The sequence below is a fragment of the Lepisma saccharinum genome, chromosome 10 (assembly GCF_977018435.1).
Source record: "Lepisma saccharinum chromosome 10, izLepSacc3.1, whole genome shotgun sequence".
In the NCBI taxonomy this organism is placed as follows: Eukaryota; Metazoa; Arthropoda; class Insecta; order Zygentoma; family Lepismatidae; genus Lepisma; species Lepisma saccharinum.
Window position 1 is genome coordinate 73,067,284 of NC_139238.1, and position 23,058 is coordinate 73,090,341.

The 23,058-nt window shown below is 41.5% G+C and overlaps 1 protein-coding gene across 1 annotated transcript in view; it reads right to left on the bottom strand.

The window, feature by feature from the left end:
- Positions 1–23,058, bottom strand: part of LOC145994149 (uncharacterized) — a 209,859-nt gene that overhangs the window by 53,732 nt on the left and 133,069 nt on the right. The window contains exons 9-11 of the mRNA XM_083130240.1: positions 22,253–22,375; positions 17,421–17,546; positions 15,292–15,414 (exon numbers count right to left, since the gene is read on the bottom strand). Of these exons, the coding sequence (XP_082986366.1) occupies positions 15,292–15,414; positions 17,421–17,546; positions 22,253–22,375 (372 nt within the window). The remainder of the gene's footprint in view (positions 1–15,291; positions 15,415–17,420; positions 17,547–22,252; positions 22,376–23,058) is intronic.

The following is a 23,058-nucleotide window of genomic DNA, read 5'->3' on the forward strand; positions in this document are numbered from 1 at the left end:
TCTCTGAAGATTTTGTATCGATACACTTGTTTCCACCAATTAAGACTTGTATAGTAAATGGCAAGGGCGCCCGCAGGATTTTTTCTCGGGGGGCAGAGTCAGAGACACTTTTATTATTATTATTATTATTATTATTACTAATGTTTCTTTAATTACATGCGTTTGAAATGTCCTTGTTATGTATATCTGCATATAATTTGCATAACTGTACACTTAACATTAATTATTGCAAGACAAAAGGATGTCTTTTATAGTCAAATCAGTGTAAAATAAACTGTAAGCTTAAATGTAACCTTACTTGAAATAATAATAATAATTGCTGTAAGTTGTAGCATGTAAATCACCGAAAATAATATATTTTGTTGTAAAATGTCGCTACAATTTTACCATTCAAATTTCAATAATTATTTCCAGGAATCTCTGGCAAGTGCCCTTGGTAAAGGGGGAAGGCCATATTCATGTTGCATGCATTATAAACCTGGCTAGGAAGTTGATTGAAAGGCGTGTTTAGCATCACCTTCAAAGCCCGTAAACAAATGATTTAGACGACCTCGTTCTTGCCTTGACTCAGATCTGTCCTCACAGATCGGTAGATGAAAAAGTGCCAAGCCATATTTGTTATTTCCATACACTTATAGAACATCTTAGTTCATACGAAATTGAAGTCCTTGACAGACATTATAAATGTAGTTCTTCGATGAGTTCGACACCAAGAACGTAACATTGGAAATTATCGAGTTTAAACGCAGAATTGAGGATTTATGTTTCTCACAAGTACGAAAATGTGGCTTGGTACTACCCCTACATATAATACATTGTTCATTACTAATAATGTCCCTACCTTATTCCTGAATTAAAATGTCTCTGGGGTTCATCCATCCTCTAATAAGAAATGGGTACCTGGGAGAGTAACTCCTAGTAGCTAAAAGCTGCGGTAGGGTGGTGCTGGTCACATAACCCCCTTGCCGTTATTGTGAATGTGTGGCTCCCTACCTCTATATCCCCTTTATAACTTTATAGCAAGGTGCAGAGCTTTCTCCTTGAAGTCGCAACCACCCCCAGGCCTCCATCTACAAAGAGACCTCCGCTAGATCTTGCTGGATTGTTTGCAATTTATTATTATTATTATTATTATTATATTTGGATCACACTGCTTTGAAGGACAGTATAAAATGCGCACTACTACTAATGATAATATGCATAAAATATTAATCAGGAACTTTACTTTTCGTCAACAGAATCTAACATCCTTTTTAACTATTTGATAAATAGTCAATTCTTTATCCATTTCACATTAATTTTCTTGTTTTTATACAAATTTTGGCGATCTTAAGTACAAGCAAGCTATAATATAAATAGCTATATGATGTTATATCTATATGCCATCCTTTTACGTATTCGTGTAATAATAAAAATGCAATATTAATAAATTTACATATTTTAATTAATATTTTATTAAATTGTAACTTATTTTCATTTAAACATTATTATTATTATTGACACACTCCCCGAAATATATTTCCAGATACGTGTCTGCATCCGGCATAGCTTGGCTTAAGTTACAACTGAAATGTGTATACATGAGGGATGGGGTTGTTATCCCGGACCTGGGTATATCAGAGTACCTAGTGTTTGATTATCGTAGTGATCGGAAGTTGATGACCTAAAAAATCTCAAAAAGTGACTCATAAAATTGCCTTAAAATTATTAGAAAATGACCTAAAAATGTTAAAACGTAAGTCATTCACTTTTCAGAGTGGACTTTGCACGGTACAGTAGTCAGTCAGTTATGTTTTGTTTTGTTGCTCATCAGATAATTTTCTTCATATTGTGACTAATTTTTACTTTCAAATCACAAATTAATGAAATTATAGTGGCCAGCAAGGGAACCTCAAACTAGGCTTCACTCAAAGTGTTTGAAGTTTTCTGCAGGGAAAATAAATATATCACAATTATTTATTTAATACATTGTCAAAAATTGCAATTAAAAATAATATTGTACTTTTGCACTGACAATATTTTCGAATAATGGAGTGATTGCTAAAAAAGATAATGTTACGGAATTTAAATACACTCATTGACAAAAAAAATGAAGCACCCAGAAGGAGTGGTGGAAATGATTTGAAACTGCACCTTTTGACAGGTTATGTCACTGTATTGCAATGATTACAAAATCAGATCAAACGGACAACACTACGGGCGTACCTACTGACCCCATGTCAGTAGGATATGGTATCCACTCGGGTCTTGATACATGCGCCGATTCGATTTGGAATGGAGTCGTACAGCCTTTGTATCCTCTCTTGAGGCAAGTCAGCGCACAGCCGTTGTAACTGGCCCTCGATATTTTGCAAATCGGCACTGGGACAGAGTTGACGCCCGAGCTGATTCCTTACATGTTCTATCGGGGACAGATCAAGGGATCTTGCTGGCCACGGGAGTACCATAGACACATGTACCGTTGCGGACGAGCATTGTCGTGTTGAAAGACTGTGCCAGGATGCTGTCTCAAGAGGGGTAGCATATGAGGACGTAGCGCTGTGCCGTTAGAATCCCCAGAACCACTCCCACAGGTGATCTGAAGTCACACCCAATGGCTCCCCACACCATGATGGCAGGGGTAATACCGGTGTATCTCTCCACAACATTGGCAGCTTGTGTCCTCTCCCCTCCTCGCCGCCATACTCGCACACGGTGGTCATCCGTGGTAATGCAGAACTGAGATTCATCGCTGAACATGATGCAATGCCACTCGCCACTGTCGTCAGCAGTCCATGCCTCTCGGTGACGGCAACACTACAAACGCAGCAGTTTGCGTTCTGGTGTTAACGGCAGCTTCCGCATAGGACGGTGAACTCGTAGTCTGGCTGCTGCCAGCCTACTTCCAATGGTCCGGGATGACACAAGGTGTTGTAGAGAGTCCTGTACGTGCGTTGAGATAACAGACGCAGATGTGATGCAGTTGCAAAATGCTTAGCGCACAATGCTGCGATCCTCCCTTGGTGTGGCCAGTCTTGGTCGACCGGAACCTTCACTGCGTCCGTAGGTGCCCTCGCGTATCCATTGGTGCCAACATCTGGCCACTGTGGCATCTGAATGCCAGAGATGAATGGCAATTGCACGATTCGACCAATCGGCCTCATGCAGACTCCCAATACGGCCCCTTTCGATCTCCGTCGAGTCCTGGTAACGCTGTCTGATGCGTCTACGGGGCATTCTCTGTGTTGATCACCTTCTCTTACGGTGTTGATTGACTATCTGACACTCCACACACACCTTATGAACGCTATCAGGCATGATAACTCTCTCACGCGGTGGCACAACTAATGCACTCTGGTGGCCGTTCTAGACGTTAAAAATCATTTCAACTCTAATCATTTACATACATATCGAAGGTACACACGTGTACGAAATGACGTTCGAGTTGGACCTTTCCTTTTGGGTGCTTAACATTTGTGTCAATGAGTGTATGTAAATTATGCTAGGAAATTCATTTAAAATTCATTAAACAACAGTGAAGGAATAAAAGAAAACTTCGAAAATGATTTGAAACGCTAAAAAATGGCAAAAATTACTTAAAAGCAAAGAAAAAAAGGGGCGGAAAATGAAAAATGCAAGAAAAAAACAATGTTTTGTGGTTCTAACTAAAGGAAACGGACTACTATCAGGTTTAGAATTGTCATGAAAGCCCAGAAAAATATGACTTTCATCAGCTTCCGAGTCCTATTGATTAGTGTATCATATGTTTGTTTTTAATTGTATGTAAAGTTCATGTATGTTGGTAAAAAGTCAGAAAGTGGTAATGAATGATGCAACACACTTACGAGGGCCATCCCTGTTTTTGAATTTTAAGAAAAACTAACAAATATTTTTTGAAAACTTTGTAATTGTTAACAACAAACTTTAAACTACTTCTCTACATAGTAACGTGTGACGAGTTTTTGTAACCCAGCTTCATATTCCTCTGCCGCCAGTACCTACATTGAGAAAAGTAGTTCTTTCAGTTCCTCATCCCTGTGAAATGCACGAATTTTCCCATACTTCAGATGATCTTTGACAATTCATAAAGAATTATCAGGGAACTAACGCGCAGATCGTTCTTGATGAATTCGTCAACCACACTCAGCAGTTCGTCAGTAATGACAGACGGGCGCCCGGAACGTTCGTCATCCTGGACGTTCTCCCTCCCCGAGTTAAAGTTTCGACACCAGCGCTGAACTACAGCGCCTAGAATAACGTAGTGTGGAAAACGGCATGGTTCTGCGCTCTATGGCTGGTTCCACTCGAAAATGATCCGCTAGAGGCGCTGGTGTTGACCCCGGTGCTTGGTGTTCGATAGCTTATAATGGAAGTAAATGGAGTTTTCGCTGCAACGTCTGATTCTTTTACATGAAGAATTTCTATGAATGTGATAATTGCTATGATATTTGGTACAGTGGTCGCGAAGATATTAACGAACATTCTAGACAGTCAACCACGTCCTGTTATTGTCATACTTTCGTTAATAATACGGGAGAAAAAATACGCGTGGAATGTTCTTGGCAACTAAATTTTTGTGTATGAATTAGGTTCATTATTATTGTCATCATCATCATTTCTTTTAAAGATATACACACTGAAGCATTTGTATTTTTGATATTTACTGTCTCTTTTCTTCCGCTTTAAACTAATCGCGGCGATGATGATAATGATGATTGCATGAAACGACAAGGGGAACCCCACAAAACTTTCTTAGTGCCATCGACATGAGTGTAAGGCAACTTTCAAACCAATGGGACAAGCGACACGGGATGTTCACACTGTCACACTAGTGACACACACTTCCAGACTGTAAAATAGCGTTCATTGCACATGAGGGTCCAAAGAGCAAACGACACGTTCATATGGCGTATTCACCTGCTACTTGTTACTTCGGTCGGAAAGCTCCTTAAAGGAAGGGTGCTGAGACCGAAGCGACGCGATACAGGGGGAGTTCCCAACTAAGTGACAAGCGACATGGCCTTCAGTCTATTAGCAAGCGTTGCTTGCGAACAACAGATAGGCTACACGATAAACCGCACATTACAACAACAGACCTAGGCGACACGATAAGCCACACGTGTCGCTTTGTCGCTTCTGCGTCGCTCAAACTGGGCCACTTCCTCAATAGCTTGCAACATGTTGCCGTGGTTTGTTGTTCGCGCATGCGCGATGCAATGAGTGTCTTGCTTTAGGGAGATTGCGCACCAAAGCGACAAGCGGCACGCGACACTTATCGCTTGAGGATTTCACCAACCGAACGCTGGCCTGTGCTTCCCGTCATGCCGCTACGATGTGAAATGTTGCTCTTGATTGGCTCCTTTCCAAGCAACATGTGTCACTTCGGTATGAAAGTTGCCTTGGACCGAACGACCCGTGTCGCTTTGGTGTGAAATCCTCGTATCGTTTGTCGCTTTGGTGTAAAATCTCCTTGAGGAAACGGTGAAGTCAGAGCTTTTGTCCCTACGGTTCGAAAGGCTGCATTGATTTCCGACTGCTCGCTTTCAAGCGACATTTGTGGTTTGTCGCCTTGGTATGAAATATCTCTCAGGATACTATTTATATTCTAATAACATAGAAAAATAAACTCTAATACACAGTCCAAGCCCTGACGTCCGGAATCACATTGCGATGTTTCTTCTTGTGTTACGCATGCTATTTATTTATTCATTTTATTTTACTTTTCTTTCCAGATTAATGCCATTTCGTGACTGCAAATCACTCCACAAATATAACTGTTTCCATCAATTCACTTACCGCCTTTCTAGAGAAACAAATCTACACAATATATTCCAAAAACTAACTAAGCCGCATTACTTTCATAACAAAATTAGCACCTGGGTCGATCGCACTGCCATCTACTTGTCATCGTCTCGGGGAACCAGTTTCTTGGGTCATTTTCCACACTACGTTATTCAAGGCGCTGTAGCTGAGATTCGCGTACGAGCGCTCGAAGTGATAGGTTCAGTTGTAAAAAGCGGTACATATCCGACAGAGCAACACATCGCGAGTGATTGGTTTAATTTCGACGACTTTATTATCAAGTTAATTACGTGTAGAGTGCAGTCCAACGATATAGTGTATTTTTCCCCTTGGTGTGTACCCTAGCCAGCGACCCATTAGACCATCGTGGCTTCCGGCGGGCAGCCGGTTATCATACAGGATGCCGCAATGTTGGACCCGAGAGAGAGGACGGCGGCGGAAGGCTTAGTCGACCTGGCCACACAGGAATTGCCATTAAACCAACATGATGATGACATTACCATGACCGACTCAGCGATACGCTCAGGTAAAAGGACACTGGACGAGGTGAGTAAAACCGAAAACAAACAAGAGAAAATATTTCGCCCCACTCAACCGGATCAAAGACCTCCAACTCTTTGGTATTCGACCGACACCACCGGCCCATTTGTGGTCCTCTTAGAAGGACAAAATCAAAACATTGGTAAACTTTCTAGTGGTAGTTTGGGCAATAAATTCCGGAAAGCCAACATACCCGTGTGTTTAGTGGAACAATGTGGCAAAAACAGGGTCAGGGCCACCTTTAAAACAGCAGATACAGCAAACGCTTTTGTTCGGAACGGGACCTTTCTGGACTCACTTGGAGTCCGAGCCAAAATACCACACAGTCTGATCCAACGGGAAGGGCTAGCGTATGGCCTGGAACTTGACGTGACAGAACAAGACATTCTAGACGGCATTGACTCACCATTTCGGGTCACATGCGCAAAACGACTAAAGAAAAAAATCTGGCGAGAGGATGGCACCTTCCACCTCGTGGACACCAAGTTGATATGCCTTACCTTCCATGGTAAACATCTACCGGAAAAAGTGCTGATAAATAAAGAAATCTTCACAGTCAAACCGCGAGTACGTTCGGTGCTACAATGTTCTGGCTGTTATCGTTATAACCATTCCCAGGTTCAATGCCGGTCTAAATCACAATGTGCTAACTGTGGGCAAGAAAGACACGGAGAAGGATGCCCCAACCCCCCTCACTGTAGTAACTGCAAGGGCCCCCATGGGGCACGTGACCGCAAATGCGCTTTCTGGCAACGAGAACAGAACATTCAAACTCGCATGGCGGAGGAAAATATCTCCTATTACGAGGCGAAGGCCAAACTTTCCGGTACCTTCCACCCACCCCTAACCCGGGAAGATATTTTAAACCCCCTGCTCAACAAGCGCGACTTCCCCAAATTGTCTCCCACACCCACCTCGACCCCCACGAATGGAACACGCCAACTCGGCGCTTGGGATAACCCTTTTCATACTTTACAGACGCATTTTGCATCTGCACCCCCCACCCCAAGTGATCGTCAGACCGCCACACCGCAGGCAGTGGAAACAGCCCGCTCCAAAAACAAAATTCACCCCCGCCGCTGGACTGGCAAGTCCAATACTCCTGTGCCCCATTCCTCCCAAAGGGAACATCACCCAGATTTACAAGTTAAGGCACCCAGCCCTAACGTTGACAAAACAAGAACGATTTCCAGCTCCTCGACATCAGAAGATGAATTTACCCCCTCTCCCCCCATTGGGCGTAACGCTCATCCTGCCCGGAGGGCCCCCCCGTACACGGTACCACCACCGCCATCGGAACCACAGCAATTTCCATATTCTGATCAACAAACAATCTACAAATCACTCCTGGACCTCATAACAACCTTATGGGCATCAGTGCTCCAAATATCAAACATACGCGAACAAAAGATTCTCATTCAGCAAATACAAGCCCTCACGACTCAACTGTTAACAATAATAGAAGGCTGATTACCCATCCATTTTTGTTTCTCTTTATTATTCGGTTTTTCTTAATTCTTCCCTCGTTTTCTTACCCTATAGACAAAATGAAGATATTACAACGGAAGCCCGCCTACTCCGGCATAGACCGCCTCCATGAGTCTCTCTCCCCTTTTTATTTTTTTCCCTTCCTTCCTCCCCCTCCATGTCCTTTCCTGTTATTATTCAATGGAACGTCCGCAGCTTTTCGGCCAGAAAATGTGAATTACAGAAACTTGTGGCGGATTATAAACCGCATCTCCTTAGCCTACAAGAGGTGAAAGGAACTCGATATGAGAACTACAGACTCCCACATTTCATCTCTTACGGTCCCCCTTTCCCCGCAACACAACGAGGTGTTGCCATTTACGTCCATGAAAATATTCCACATTCCCCCCTTTCTCTCCCCTCCTCCCTTCCTTTAATTCATCAGTTTAATGTCGAACTGGTTGCTGTACGCATTCAGTTCCATCAACACCTATTCACACTCCTCTCCCTCTATATTCCTCCCCATCATTTTTCGCAGAATATCCCTTTATCCACCCTCACAGACCTTCTCGCCCTACTCCCAGGACCCTATCTCATAACCGGAGATTTCAATAGCCATAACCAAATGTGGGGCAATGTCCAGACCGATAGATTAGGTTCCAACATTGAAAATTGGATCTTTGAGAACGACTTCATTCTAATGAATGACGGTACCCCCACCCACTACCCACACAATGGTTCCTGCCCGACTGCCATCGATTTAACAATAGTGTCCCCAAACCTCTTTTCCCATATCAACTGGACAAACGATTTAGACTTACGAGGGAGTGATCACACGCCGATATTTATTTGTTTACCAAATACCTTTCCGAATACAGGCGTGACTGACATCCCTGTCCGTCGATGGACACGCGAGTCTATTAATTGGAATACCTTTCGGTCATATTTCCTTAAATTATATTACACGGACGATATACCCTCTCACCGGACAATGACGTATACCAAATTTCTCCAAATGATTACGTTAGCGCTTGATCGGAGCGGTACGCGCCAAAAATTCTTTACCATTGACCGATTCATTGGTGGAACAAACAGTGTGCCGCCATCAAAAAAAAAAAAAAAACGCACTCAAAAAATTCTATGCCAAACACCCCACGCCCGAAATATGGCTGGAGCTCCATAAACTACAGACGCTCGCCAAAAATACATATACCAAAGCAAAACGCCAAGCATGGAAACTATTCTGCCAGTCCCTCGATGTAACTCTCCCTATAGGAGCCATTTGGCGTAAATTCAACTCCTTACGTCACCCCCATATTCCCCGCCCCCGACCGCTCAATAATGCATGGGAAGCGGAATTTATGGACCTCCTCACTCCCCCTACGGTTACCTTACCTCCCCCATCCCTAGCCCCGACAAACTTTTCCTTTACAGCAGATTTCCCTGCTGTTACAATTTCGGAACTCCAACATATCCTAGAGAATATCCCCTCTACTGCCCCAGGATATGATGGCATCACCTACGACACCCTCAAACACCTCCCAGAACAAGGACTTAATATCCTCACGGCCATCTTCAACTCTGTTTACCGTAGGGGTAAAATCCCGCGAGGCTGGACCCAACATGTTGTCATTCCAATATTAAAACCGACGAAACCAGCTACCCATGCGACGTCTTACCGTCCCATTGTTCTTATACCTGTAATGGCTAAATTATTCGAAAAAACTTTACAACACCGAATAACTTGGAATTTAGAGAAACGAAACTTTTTTCCTCCCTCTCAAATGGGTTTTCGAACCGGACTCGGCAGCCAAGATGCTATCTGTACTCTCACAGTGGCAATTCAGAATAGCCAAATCTTGAGACAGTATTGCTTTAGTTTATTCATAGACATTGCTCACGCCTACGATTCGGTCCACATTCCCATATTATACCAAATACTTAACAATATTCACATTCATCCGGGGGTAGCCCAATTAATATGGCAATTATATCACGAACGAATATTGGTTTTTTGGTTCTCCCATAACGTTACGGGACCACGAATAATTCGGAGTGGTGTCCCCCAAGGCTCCCCGCTCAGCCCAATTCTGTTTAATATATACACACAACACTTGCATCAAACACTAAATTCTAATCACCATATACTGCAATATGCCGACGATTTTTGTTTTTACAATAGCACACCAGATGCCACTCGAGGCATCTTAGACCTAAGAAAATTCATCATTCAATTACGTGATCAATTAGCGCTCCGCGGCTTATCATTTTCCCCGGAGAAATCACAGATCATCATTTTCAATCCGTATCCGCTTACCCGCTATCCCAATACGTTAACTCATTTACATCAAATTCCGGTGGTCCAAACCTGTAAATACTTAGGCATCCACTTCGACCGTAAATTAACTTGGCAACCGCATCTTACCTATTTGCACATAAGAGGGAAAAAATTGATCAACATTTTGAAAGGGCTCGCCACCACCAAATGGGGGGGTCACCCCTCCATTATGTTATTATTCTATAAGAATTGCTTCCGCTCACTTTTCGACTATTCGGCTCCCGTACTGGGAGGGATGTCTGATCGCTGGCTCCAAAAAATGGATATCTTACAGCGACAGGCACTCCGAATCTGCCTCGGACTAATGGCATCTAGCCCTAATGTGAGCGTTTATGGAGAGAGTACTGAACTGCCTCTCTCCTACCGATATCAATATTCTACCACGAAATACATCTTGAAAACATGGGAACGTCACCCTCACCCCTTTAATACCGTATTCGCTATCCAACGCCAACTGAATGCAACTCTCAACCTCGATCGCTCTCGCCTCCGGCTTTTCTTTTTATCTTGTTATAATATTGATAGCGACGCCTATCATCTCAGCTTTACATTTACCTCCCCTTTGATATACACTCTCCCAATACTCATCGCCCCTCTTCCTCATATTAACTTTACCGATTTCGGAAGACATGAATATTACAAAGAACTCTGGCCCGACCATATTTTTATCTACACAGACGGGTCCAAAAATGCTGACCGAGTTGGATGTGCATTTTATGTCCCCCAATACAATGTTGTACGCCAATTTTCCCTCTCGTCAGAAGCATCTATCTATTCGGCAGAGTGCTATGCCATTTATCAGGCATTGATACACGCTCGCGAAGCACAATACACTCAAACTTTAATTCTTACAGATGCCCTCAGCGCATTATTCACGATCGCTCGTTGCGGTAAGGATGCTTATCGGTTGCAACTCTTTCCCATCTTAATCTTACAAGAGTACTTTCACCTCCAAAACAAAGCCCAACGCGTACAGTTTACCTATGTCAAAGCGCATAGCAATCTTAATCCTCACCAAGACCTTGTGGATCATTATGCCAAAACAGCTGTGGACGTTCCTTCCCCCTCTACAATCCGACTCGCCTATACTGATCTTCTCCCACGGGTCAAAAAAAAAATCCACTCTCAGTGGGAAAATTGGGTTCATGATGCAGTGGCAAAAACCACTACTTACAAATGGTTCTATGATAAACTCCCTATTCGACCTTGGTTTCATCATCTAAAAATACCCCGGGAAGTGATCACCTGTATCCTACGCCTTAGAACGGGACATGTGACCACAAACGAGCATCTGGCACGCATTCACCAAACTCCCTCTCCCAATTGTACCTGCGGAGAACATAAACAAACCCCCACCCACTTATTTTTCCAATGCCCACTATGGAACACACAACGCCAGGCACTTTTCCACAGACTACATCGACGAAAGGTTGCTTCTCCTTTCTCCTTGCCCACACTACTTTCATCTCCTTCCCCCTCTACTATGTGGATTCTCTATGGCTTTGCCCGACAGTGCGAACTTCGCTTTTGATTCCCGCCCTCATCATTATTGTACTATAGTGACAGTGAAGTGAAGTGTCAAACAATATTGTGATGTTCATCTTAGTGCGCGAACTCCTAACCCTCAAAGTTCTCAGACCGTTGCCCAAGACTGCTGTCATTTAAGCGGTGAGGGGCATGAAGAAGAAGAAGAAGAAGAAGAAGCTGTAGCTGAACAGACGACTCATCAATAACATTGTATCTATAAACCTCCTTTAATTGACGGTGAATATCACATGGTCGCACATTATTGCTGTTGAGCAATCTGATCGTAGCCCTAACATCACAAGTGGCGGCTTTTTCAATTTCTTTCGAACATTGTAAACACATGAACAATAACTACAATGGCAGCGCTACGAAACTTTGCACACACTGAGCAGACAGCCAACTGAAGTCGTTCGACCTTGAGCGTCGGCTACTCGCGTCACAAGCGCTCCACACGGCGCTACAGCGCCTTGAATAACGTAGTGTGGAAAACGACCCAAGAAACTGGTTCCCCAGACGGATGAGAAACATAGATGACAGTGCGATCAATCTCGGTGCTAATTTTCTTATGAAAGTAATGCGGCTTAGTTAGTTTGTGGAATATATTGTGTAGATTTGTTTCTCTAGAAAGGCGGTAAGTGAATTGATGGAAACAGTTATATTTGTGGAGTGATTTGCAGTCACGAAATGGCATTAATTTGGAAAGAAAAGTAAAATAAAATTAATAAATAAATAGCATGCGTAACACAAGAAGAAACATCGCAATGTGATTCCGGACGTCAGGTCTTGGACTGTGCATTAGAGTTTATTTTTCTATGTTATTAGAATATAAATTGTATCCTGAGAGATATTTCATACCAAGGCGACAAACCACAAATGCCGCTTGAAAGCGAGCAGTCGGAAATCAATGCAGCCTTTCGAACCGTAGGTACACTAGCTCTGAGTGCACCGTTTCCTCAAGGAGATTTTACACCAAAGCGACACGCGACAAACGATACGAGGATTTCACACCAAAGCGACACGGGTCCTTCGGTCCAAGGCAACTTTCACACCGAAGCGACACATGTTGCTTGGAAACGAGCCAATCAAGAGCAACATTTCACATCGTAGCGGCATGACGGGAAACACAGGCCAGCGTTCGGTTGGTGAAATCCTCAAGCGATAAGTGCCGCGTGCCACTTGTCGCTTTGGTTCGCAATCTCACTAAAGCAAGACACTCATTGCATCGCGTATGTGCGAACAACAAACCACGGCAACATGTTGCAAGCTATTGAGGAAGTGGCCCAGTTTGAGCGACGCAGAAGCGACAAGTGTTGCTTATCATGTCGCCTAGATCTGTAGTTGTAATGTGCGGTTTATAGTGTCGCCTATCTGTTGTTCGCAAGCAACGCTTGCTAATAGACTGAAGGCACCGTGTCGCTTGTCACTTAGTTGGGAACTCTCCCTGTAGCGCGTCGCTTCAGTCTCAGCACCCTTCCTTTAAGGAGCTTTCCGACCGAAGTAACAAGTAGCACGCGAATACGCCATATGAACGTGTCGTTTGCTGTTTGAACCCTCATGTTGTTACGTTCCTAGTAACTTTCCTCACCCTTTACTCCTATAGCCGGGAGCATTGAGGCTCTAAGGGTCTACACTGAAACCTATCTTCAGGGTAGGTGAAGAACAAATCCAACCAACGTCGTGAAGTTTTAATGAAATGTTTATTTACTGCTTGAATACTTGCAGCCAGTGGTTAGGTAATTCATAACTGGAACTTGGAGATCAATTGTTAATAGATAATTTCAAACTTACTGGAAAGGTCAAACTAGGGTGGCCCAAACCTAGGTTTTACAGAAGAGCGGCATACACCTATTCACTTCTTCCTAGACTTGGAGTTATCACCCGAGATTTCCAATTTAGGTTTTACAGAAGAGCGGCTTGCACCTATTCACTTCTTCCTAAATTGGAACTTATATCCCATTCGGCTAACCTAGGTTTTACAGAAGAGCGGCATACACCTATTCACTTCTTCCTAGATTAGACCGTTCCTATTTGGCCAATCTAGGTTTTACAGAAGAGCGGCTTGCACCTATTCACTTCTTCCTAGACTGACACCAGAACAGACCTCCTTACGGACCAAACTCATTCGTATTTATACCCAAAGTTCCAGCCTCGAACACCTGTCTTTAGGTAATTTCTTATTACAATACCCCAAATTACAACAGAAAGATATTTGAAAAATACATAGTTTGGCAATTAATAATTTACAAAGAAAGTTTACATATTCATTTGAGTTAACAATTATTTCCTTAACGTTGATAAAATCTTACATTTTGGAATTATACAAATTTAAATGTTCCGCCATTATTTAATTACAATTAGGTTAGTTCATCAACCATTGATAATCTTTGATTGGCAAATCTATATTTACATCATAATAAATGTCCGTTGTCTTAAGCGAGCTGACTTCTTTAGATAGTTACAGAAAGGTGAATACATTAGTTCAACAACGGCTTGATTGGCGCGTTCATATTTGCGTCACAACATCTAGTATCACGGACATTAACAAGGACTTGAGGTAACACTATATAGATTTTTCTTTTAACATGGAATCTCAAAGTTACAAAATAAGTAAGGTCGTAACAATGTGCAATGAATGCTATTTTACAGTCTGGAAGTGTGTGTCACTAGTGTGACAGTGTGAACATCCCGTGTCGCTTGTCCCATTGGTTTGAAAGTTTCCTTACACTCATGTCGATGGCACTAAGAAAGTTTTGTGGGTTTCCCCTTGTCGTTTCATGCAATTATCATTATCATCATCGTCGCGATTAGTTTAAAGCGGAAGAAAAGAGACAGTAAATATCAAAAATACAAATGCTTCAGTGTGTATATCTTTAAAAGAAATGATGATGATGACAATAATAATGAACCTAATTCATACACAAAAATTTAGTTGCCAAGAACATTCCACGCGTATTTTTTCTCCCGTATTATTAACGAAAGTATGACAATAACAGGACGTGGTTGACTGTCTAGAATGTTCGTTAATATCTTCGCGACCACTGTACCAAATATCATAGCAATTATCACATTCATAGAAATTCTTCATGTAAAAGAATCAGACGTTGCAGCGAAAACTCCATTTACTTCCATTATAAGCAGTCGAACACCTAGCACCGGGGTCAACACCAGCGCCTCTAGCGGATCATTTTCGAGTGGAACCATCCAGGGAACGCAGAAGTATGCCGTTTTCCACACTACGTTATTCTAGGCGCTGTAACGGCCCAAACAGGTACTACTTTTCGGATGGCCCTCGTTATTTCATTAAACAACACACGATACTTTGCCCAAGGATTAATTCGGAGCACTGTTCCCCTGTCAATTGCAATGTTATCCTTTTTCTCTACTCGGCCGTTCCCTTGTAATTGTTGTTGAGTTGGTGTTTTAAGTCCACTTTATGCACAGTACGGCTAATCGGAACTGGACCTACAGTTTAAAGTGGGATCCGAACCACTATGTGCCTCCACCGGGAATCGAATCCGGGACCTCTTTTAAAGTGGGATCCGAACCACTATATACCTCTACCCGGTATCGAACCCGGGACTCCTTGATTACAGTTCCCTTGTAATAAAACAGTAAACAAATACAAATTGTACACTCACAGCACATTTCTGGATCCTCGTCGCTGTTATCGTGGCAGTTCTTAGCAGAATCGCAGAGCCAATCATTTGGGATGCACTGCCCACTGTTGCATTTGAATTCCTCAGAGTTGCATCCGCGGACAGCTACGAATACAAATACAGCAGTAAGAAGTAACATTTAACATGTAACTATTTACCTTTAAAAACAGAAACTGTAACCCAGTTAGTAGTTAATTTTTCGAGTAAAACTAAATATAACTACTCGCTTTTTTAATGTCAAAAAGGGTACTTCAGTTATGTCTTCGATTAAATCTAAATACAATTATTTACTTTTTAAAATCAGTAACTGGAACACGGTTACTTTTAGAGTAAAGCTATACCTATTTACTTTTTAAAAATCAGAAACTGTAATTTCGTTCCTTTTTGGAGTAAATCTAAATATATCTATTTACTTTCTAAAAAGTAGTAACCGCAACCAAGTTACTTTTCCGAGTATAGCTAAATATAACTCTTGATTTTTAAAATCAGTAACTCAGTTACTCTTTGGAGTAAACTAATGGCGAAATTAAAAGTTTCTTTTTTGTAGTACCTTTGAACGAAAATGCTCGCTGTAAAGAATGGATGAGTTGATGATGATTATTAATATTGTGGGGAACATGTTACAATTTTATGGACAGAAACTTTATCTGAACTTGTGACAAGTGTGTTTGTTTAGAACACATGGACATTCAAGGAATAAAATAAACCTGAAGGATAATTGAAGCGCTCGGGTGTAAAACATGGTAAGTGACATTTTGGTTATTTTTGAGTTACAAAGTAAAATGTTCCATCCTTCAGTTCTCGGGTGAAATTGCCATGTCCTACAATTTTCATTGGACTCAGTGAAGCCTTCTGAAAGTGATAAACGCAACACGAAAACAACTTATCTGCAGTATAGCTTCTAATAACAATTTTTCTTAATGAACTCAGAAACTACAATGTTCTACAGCCGAGCTCTTCAATTAACAAAATGATGATTTGTTAGGGAGAATACAGAATGTTAATCTTAATTTTAGGTATAGAGATTAACTTTAGATTTTATCATCTCTATAGTTTTAATAGACGCACTTGTCCCCTTTAGAAATAGCTCTTAAAAAACAGGGTGTCGACACATAGGATAATGGAAGAGGCCTAGTATTTAACAAGTTTGTAAATGGGTCAAAGCTTCATGGGATGCTGTGAAATATATGGTTAAGTAGTGTGACATTAGTAATGCACTGGATGATACGGATGATAATTTGTTGTGTGAGGACTCATATTCTGATTTATAGGTGTAAGGTGTAAAATTATGGTCGGGAGAGGGTAAGAGCTGCAAAAAAAAAGGTTCTGATGTAATGCCTTTGTTCAATGCTCTCTTTTTCTGCGCCTTCTGTATATAATGCGCGCGGACCGCGTAGAGAGCTGTGGTTCTGCCGAATAGGTTTTGTTGAAGTTTGTTTTTTCTCTCGCGGGTTTTGCTACATTATATTGGGAAATATTGGAGCTGCAACGATTATATTATCCCATTTTATAGTTCTCGTTCTGCTATACAAAATGAGACTATAGGATTTTATGTACCTGCTCAAGAAGAGTGAAAATAGTTTATTTGTCTGTCCAATTCTTTAACAAAACATGAAAGAAAAGGAAGGAACAAGGTGCTGAAGCATCAAAGAGGGGGTAAAAAAGGTATAAATATATTAATCTCACAAAAAGTTGCAACATAGTGTCTTGATTTGAGTTGATTTCATGTCCTATAATACATGTCTCAGACGATAGGTATGAAAACAGCTATATTTTTGGAAAGGTGATGCACCTTAAAATCCCTGATTTAGAAGAGGTTTCTAGTGACTTCATTTAGCTTTGGATATGAATGTCTGGGTCTTGACGAAGAAGATTAAAATGTATTCATTCCTATTTGTATTAGGTAAGTTATTTGATGAAAGTAGACCTACATGTGAAATTCTGTAAATTAATTATAATATTGAGCTTTTTCCTCCAAAATGTGTACACCAGTCAAGTGCTTTTTATACGCCGGCATATACGGTATATGTTCTGATCAGCAAAACTAGTAATAGGCTAAATATTTAGCCATGCCAGAACTGTCGGATTACAAAATTGCCTGTTTTACTCACCACACATATCAGCTTCTTCGTCGCTGTTGTCTCCACAGTCGTTGACGGAGTCGCACAGCCATCTCTCTGGTACGCATTTCCCACTTTTGCATGCGAACTGGGACTTTGTGCAACGCAGTCTTCCTTCTGAAAATTCACAGTTAACTTTTTAAACATAGTACAGTACTATAAACTGGAGATGAATTCATAGGGGTCATACAGTTCCGTACATTTGGCTTTAATTTGGTGTTTTAAGTCCAGTTTATGCACAGTAAGGTTAATCGGGACTGGACCTACAGTTTAAAGTGAAATCCGAACCACTTGTGCCTCCACCATGTATCGAACCCGGGCGGCGACAAAATTGCGCCATCGGGGAAGCAGTACAAACTTAAAACAGGTGTATCCACCACATGACAATTCTTGTAAGGAGACCCACGTGGACTTGTTGTTGGCCACATTCCTCTTCACGCGTCGTCAAGATTTGAGGAAGATGAAGTCCGGGTTTTTTTAAGTTTGTCCTGAACTATAATTCATGTTAGTAAAAGGGAAGAAAGGGTCACCTGAGGGAGATCGGCAAAAACCACGACACTAGCTGTCACATAGGGTTGCAAAATACACATTTCATAGATGAGAGTGTCCAGTTTTGTGCGCCCCGTGCCATGATTCTGTATCTATTTGTGTAGTTAATTGCAATATAAAATAGTGAACATATGACATTGACCGGTATTTCTCACACGTGTGGGTAATGGCAGTTACATCAATGCTCATGTGAAATACATCGAATACATAAGTAAATAAAAATAACGTAATTAACAGTTTTGACACTTAAAATTTACTTTTATTGACTGAAAAAACATCTGAGTAACATCTGCATTTATATATCTAGCACTGGATGAGAATCATTATGTACTTAGATCTTAAAAGTAATTGTAATATTTTTTTAGCAGGAAATGTGAGAAATGACGGTTACTCTGACTGGACTGCCATTACCCGAAAAAGTACATCTAAGTCCTGGTGATTTTATTGAGCATAAGTTTACTCTATTGTTAGCGGAACATGCATGGGATGAATCCTGTATAGCTCGACCACAAGGAAAAAAACCTTCCGTCCAAAGCGTTCGCGCAACTTCCCTGCCGTTATCGGTGTTCGGGGCAGTGTTGCCAGGTCAGATTTGAAAAATTCGGGTGATTGTTCCTTGGAAACCAGAAGTTCTGCTACAAAATCCGATGATCTAATAGAAGAGGATGAACGACGTTCTTGGGGGGGGGGGGCGAAGGGCGGCATAGTTGTGCGCACTGGGGGGGGCAAGGGGGAGTGGCGCGCATTGTTTACGGTGTAAACGTCAGAGATACTTTTGTAACAATGGTGCTAAACCCAGCACCCTGTGTTTGGCGAAAATATACCGAAGATCTCCATTTCAGGAGTGGACATGTTTCAAACAAAAGAAAGTAAACCGCCCGAAGGAACCGACCAACATCTTTCATCCCTTCCGCATTTTCCGGTTAGAGGGTGCGTGGAAAACACCCTCAAATTTGCCCTTTCTCAGCATCGACACAAGGGGTTGGGATGCCTCTATTATCGCGAGGAATTTTTATGACAGGAAATGGTAGAAAGTTGTGTTCACAGATGAAGCTAACGTGCCGCCTTTCGTTGTCGGCGATTTTCCACAATCTTTCAAGTCGAATGCTAACAATAACAAATCAATTTGCCTTCTGATGGTGTTCGTGTGCAGCTATCGATAGGGGTGGGCACGCGTCCTGCACCATAATGAAAAAATGCATTACGTATGTGAAATATATTTGGTGAATTAGACAGCATGTCTTCCTCAATAATTCAAGATAGCAACGCTTATGTTAGGGTGCCACCTATCCTCCCCATCTGCTAGAAATACACACACACACACACAAACACATACATGTATAACATAATTTGCCCACGCTACGAAGTCAGTGTTTCTACCTCGTAAGGCAAGGACGTTTCACTGTGTTTGTGTCACTTCATCCATTTCATCAGTTTTTCATTCATCCATATTGTCGTACTTACCCGTAGAGGCACAAAAGCGACGTAAAATAACTAAAATAGAAATAGAGTTTAGGGTGGGATAAAATACAGCCATCTAAAAATAGTAATGTAGTAAAAGTAATAAAATAATGTCCTAGCACATTTGAGTAGCGTTTGACATAATTTCACAGTTCAAACAGCACTTTTCAGGGCTGAGTGGAGTTCCACTCCACTTCTCCCATCCATGTTCAAGTAAAGATGAGCAGGAAACGTGTTTTTGAGCTGACCGTCGGAGGTGCCATAGCAATAGTTTATTATGGAATCCTACCGAGAAATCAATAGGTCTGGCAACACCAGCGTTGCCAGGTCAGATTTTCAAAAATCGGGAGATCGTCCCCTGAAAAATCAGGAGATCTGCTTAAAAATCAGAAGAACAAATTATAGCGGATTAACAACGTTCTGGGGGGAGGGGGGTAGAGTGAGAAAAGCTTTACACTATCATTATTGAACGTTAATTATTAATTTTAGATGTCAAAAGATAAATTTATTCCTGTTATGTCAATACAAATTTTATTATGAATTTGCACTTCAAATAACCCCACCCCCTTAATTAACCTAAGGTAAAGGTACAGTTTCCCCAAACCAGTGGCGACGATCGGGTGCCAAAACTGAGGGGGTGCAAGGATTGCCCCCCCCTAATCGCCGGCACTGCCCCAACACTTTGCAAAAAGCTGTGACATTACTGGAAAAAATCCGACCTCGATTTTCTGTTCATTTCTCAGAAATATTCGAAAATAAATGGTTTTGTGCGTGGATTTATGTACTTGGCGTTTAAAACTTTATAGAAACATTTTGTGATTTAGAGTTTCAGCCACTATGCATTCGGGGATACATATTTTTAAATACTCTACCTGATAACACCTTAGATTGCTTTTATTTAAAACTAGCCAAAGTTACATGATGTAATTTTTTTTAACAACACATTCAAAGCATACTCGCATTAATGGTAATGGAGGAGGGCTATCATGACTGAACCCCCGAAATACCCTCGAATTAAAACTTTTATTTCAATCATTGAAGGTAACCAACCAGTATTAGACAGATTGGTTTGGTTCTATTTTACTTTGCATATGCCACTTTCATCTAATCGTAAAGATGTGAAACTGATGAAGAGACACTCACAAAGAGCTCCCATGCCCAGTCCGGGATTCGAACCCGTGACCTAGCATTAGACAAGTCGCAGGTTTTGCTTCAACTTTTTTCCCAGTCACCCCAGACAATGTAAATTTTAATAAAATCAGGTTTTTGCATTCGAAAATTACGTGATATAAAATCGGGAAAGATAATTTCTACCGCCACAGTATTGATTGAATATAAAGAGACATAAGAGCAATTGTAGTAGTAGTTACGCTCAGAAATATCTTTAACAAAAAACAATGCTCTAAAAACATGAACTACTATTTCTATGTTAAGAGACGATTAAGAAGAAATAAAACTGCGACGTATAAGTTTGCAACAGCAGTTTACTAAGGCGACCTCCGTGGCTAAGTGGCTAGCACAGCGCTGTGACATCAGGGATCCCGTTTCGGGATCGAATCTCGGCCTGGGCATGGTTGTCCCTTCATGAATTTCATCATATCATCACTCATCCTCGTCTTCGCGATTACCAAAAAATGGAAGAAATGCGCAGAAAAATAAACCAAATCAATCAATCGACAGTTTACTAAGAGCATTTGTAACAAACCTATGGCTGCATTTGTAATGTGGACTCCCTTTTTTATCAGTTAAAAACCTGAACCTGTATCTAGCATTTGCAATAAACACTACCATAAAACTGAATACTTGTTCGTATGTGTGGGTGGAAACATTGGTATTTAGTTGTAACCAGTTTTCAGTTGCCTCCCCTTTGACAAAAACCGCACCAGATGGGGAAAGTTAGTACACCCGTCTTGGAGTTCCCAAAGCATAAAGGGCTCAAGAAGCCGCGCGTCTTTCCCAATATCATCAAGCCTGGTATGACCCTCCTGCCCAAACTCTCTCTCTCTGCGGAATATTCATGGGTCTTTGCATTCCACCAGCTGAATATGTAAATTTTAAATCAACTTTCGATTTTTTTAAATAATTGTTCATTATAAATATTTAAGAAAGCAAAAATCAGGAGATTTCCACATTTTCTTGAAACTTGTCAGGAGATCAGGAGATCGTGCTGAAAATCAGGAAATCTCCTGCGAAATCAGTAGACCTGGCAACACTGGGCAACACTGACGTTGGCGACTCTGAAGGCTTCTTCCTCCTGTCTTTTTCCCCCACCCGCCAGCGCGATGGAGTCTGCGCAGGTTTCTTTCCTTGTGGTTCCACTATAGCATTCTTGTTACCTGGTTTCTAATAGCTCCCTAATTGCATAATTGTAAAGTATGCTTACCACTACTTTAGTAGGAAACTTCCTCTGAACGGAAAATGAGTTCTTACCTCTTTCACTACAAACAAAGGAATGGCGCTCAACAACGTATCAGTTAGGCGTTTCTAAATGTAGGAGGCAGTGCTTGTCCTAACCAGCTAGCTTCAACTGTTTTCCAGAAAACTACCTGACTGGCATTTCCTACTGACAGGCATTGTTCCCCGCTTTCCTATATCGCATGTAGTCTTTGTTATTCATTAATATGTGTTTTTTTAATCGCAAACAACATCTTACACAAACCGTGCTTTACGCTTCAATCACAAGCCGACATATTTTCCTACCAACAAACCAAACTATGTCCTGACAACGTGCAAATGATTTCATCTTTTTAACATTGTAATGTACACCTATCAAAATATAGATTAGAAAATATTTAACTTTAGTTTTAACTCACCACATATTTCCAGTGATTCATCACTTTTGTCTCTGCAGTCGTTTTCGAAATCACAGGTCCATGATACTGATATACATCTTCCATTTGCACATCTGAAGTTCGAACCTGCGCACGGTCGCTTAACTACAACATGCAACAACAGCATTTGTAAATTCAAAATTATAACAGTATATTATGTGATATGGTATGTAATTTTAATTGAGGAGAAGCATGGTGACATCATTGGAGACGGCGCTACAGTCTCTCTAGTCCTTGCGTGGGCATGTGCGTGCGTCTTGGCGATTCTACCGTTAAATGCCAATCGTACGGACGTGTGCTTTCAGTCTGAGTTCTTGGCCCTGCTGTTGTGACGCACCTGATATCGGTTCGGGTTTGTTCTGGTTCGGTTGAAAGTTCGTGCTTACAATCAGTGGTTCGTGATTACAGTACAGTAACAAAGCAGCACAATATTAGTCGGTACTCGGTATTATAACAGTGTGTGTTTATCGTTCGCACCTACTAGAAAAGGAAAGGCCCATCGCAACAAGCCACGGACTATCATGGAACTGCAAGACAGCATTCGGCGGGAAATTGACACTGTGACTCCTGATTTATTGGTGGACCTTATGTAACATGGAGAGGCATGTGCAGGCATGCATTGATGCTAATGGCGACCACTTCCAACACTCGCGTGATGTCACTATGCTTCTTATACACCAAGGCATGTTCGTAGCAAATTTCATTACATTATGACCAATAGTTTGATTTTTACAAGCGAAAATCAAAGGGCCGAGAGCGAGTGAAATACCTTGTAGGATTTATGAAGG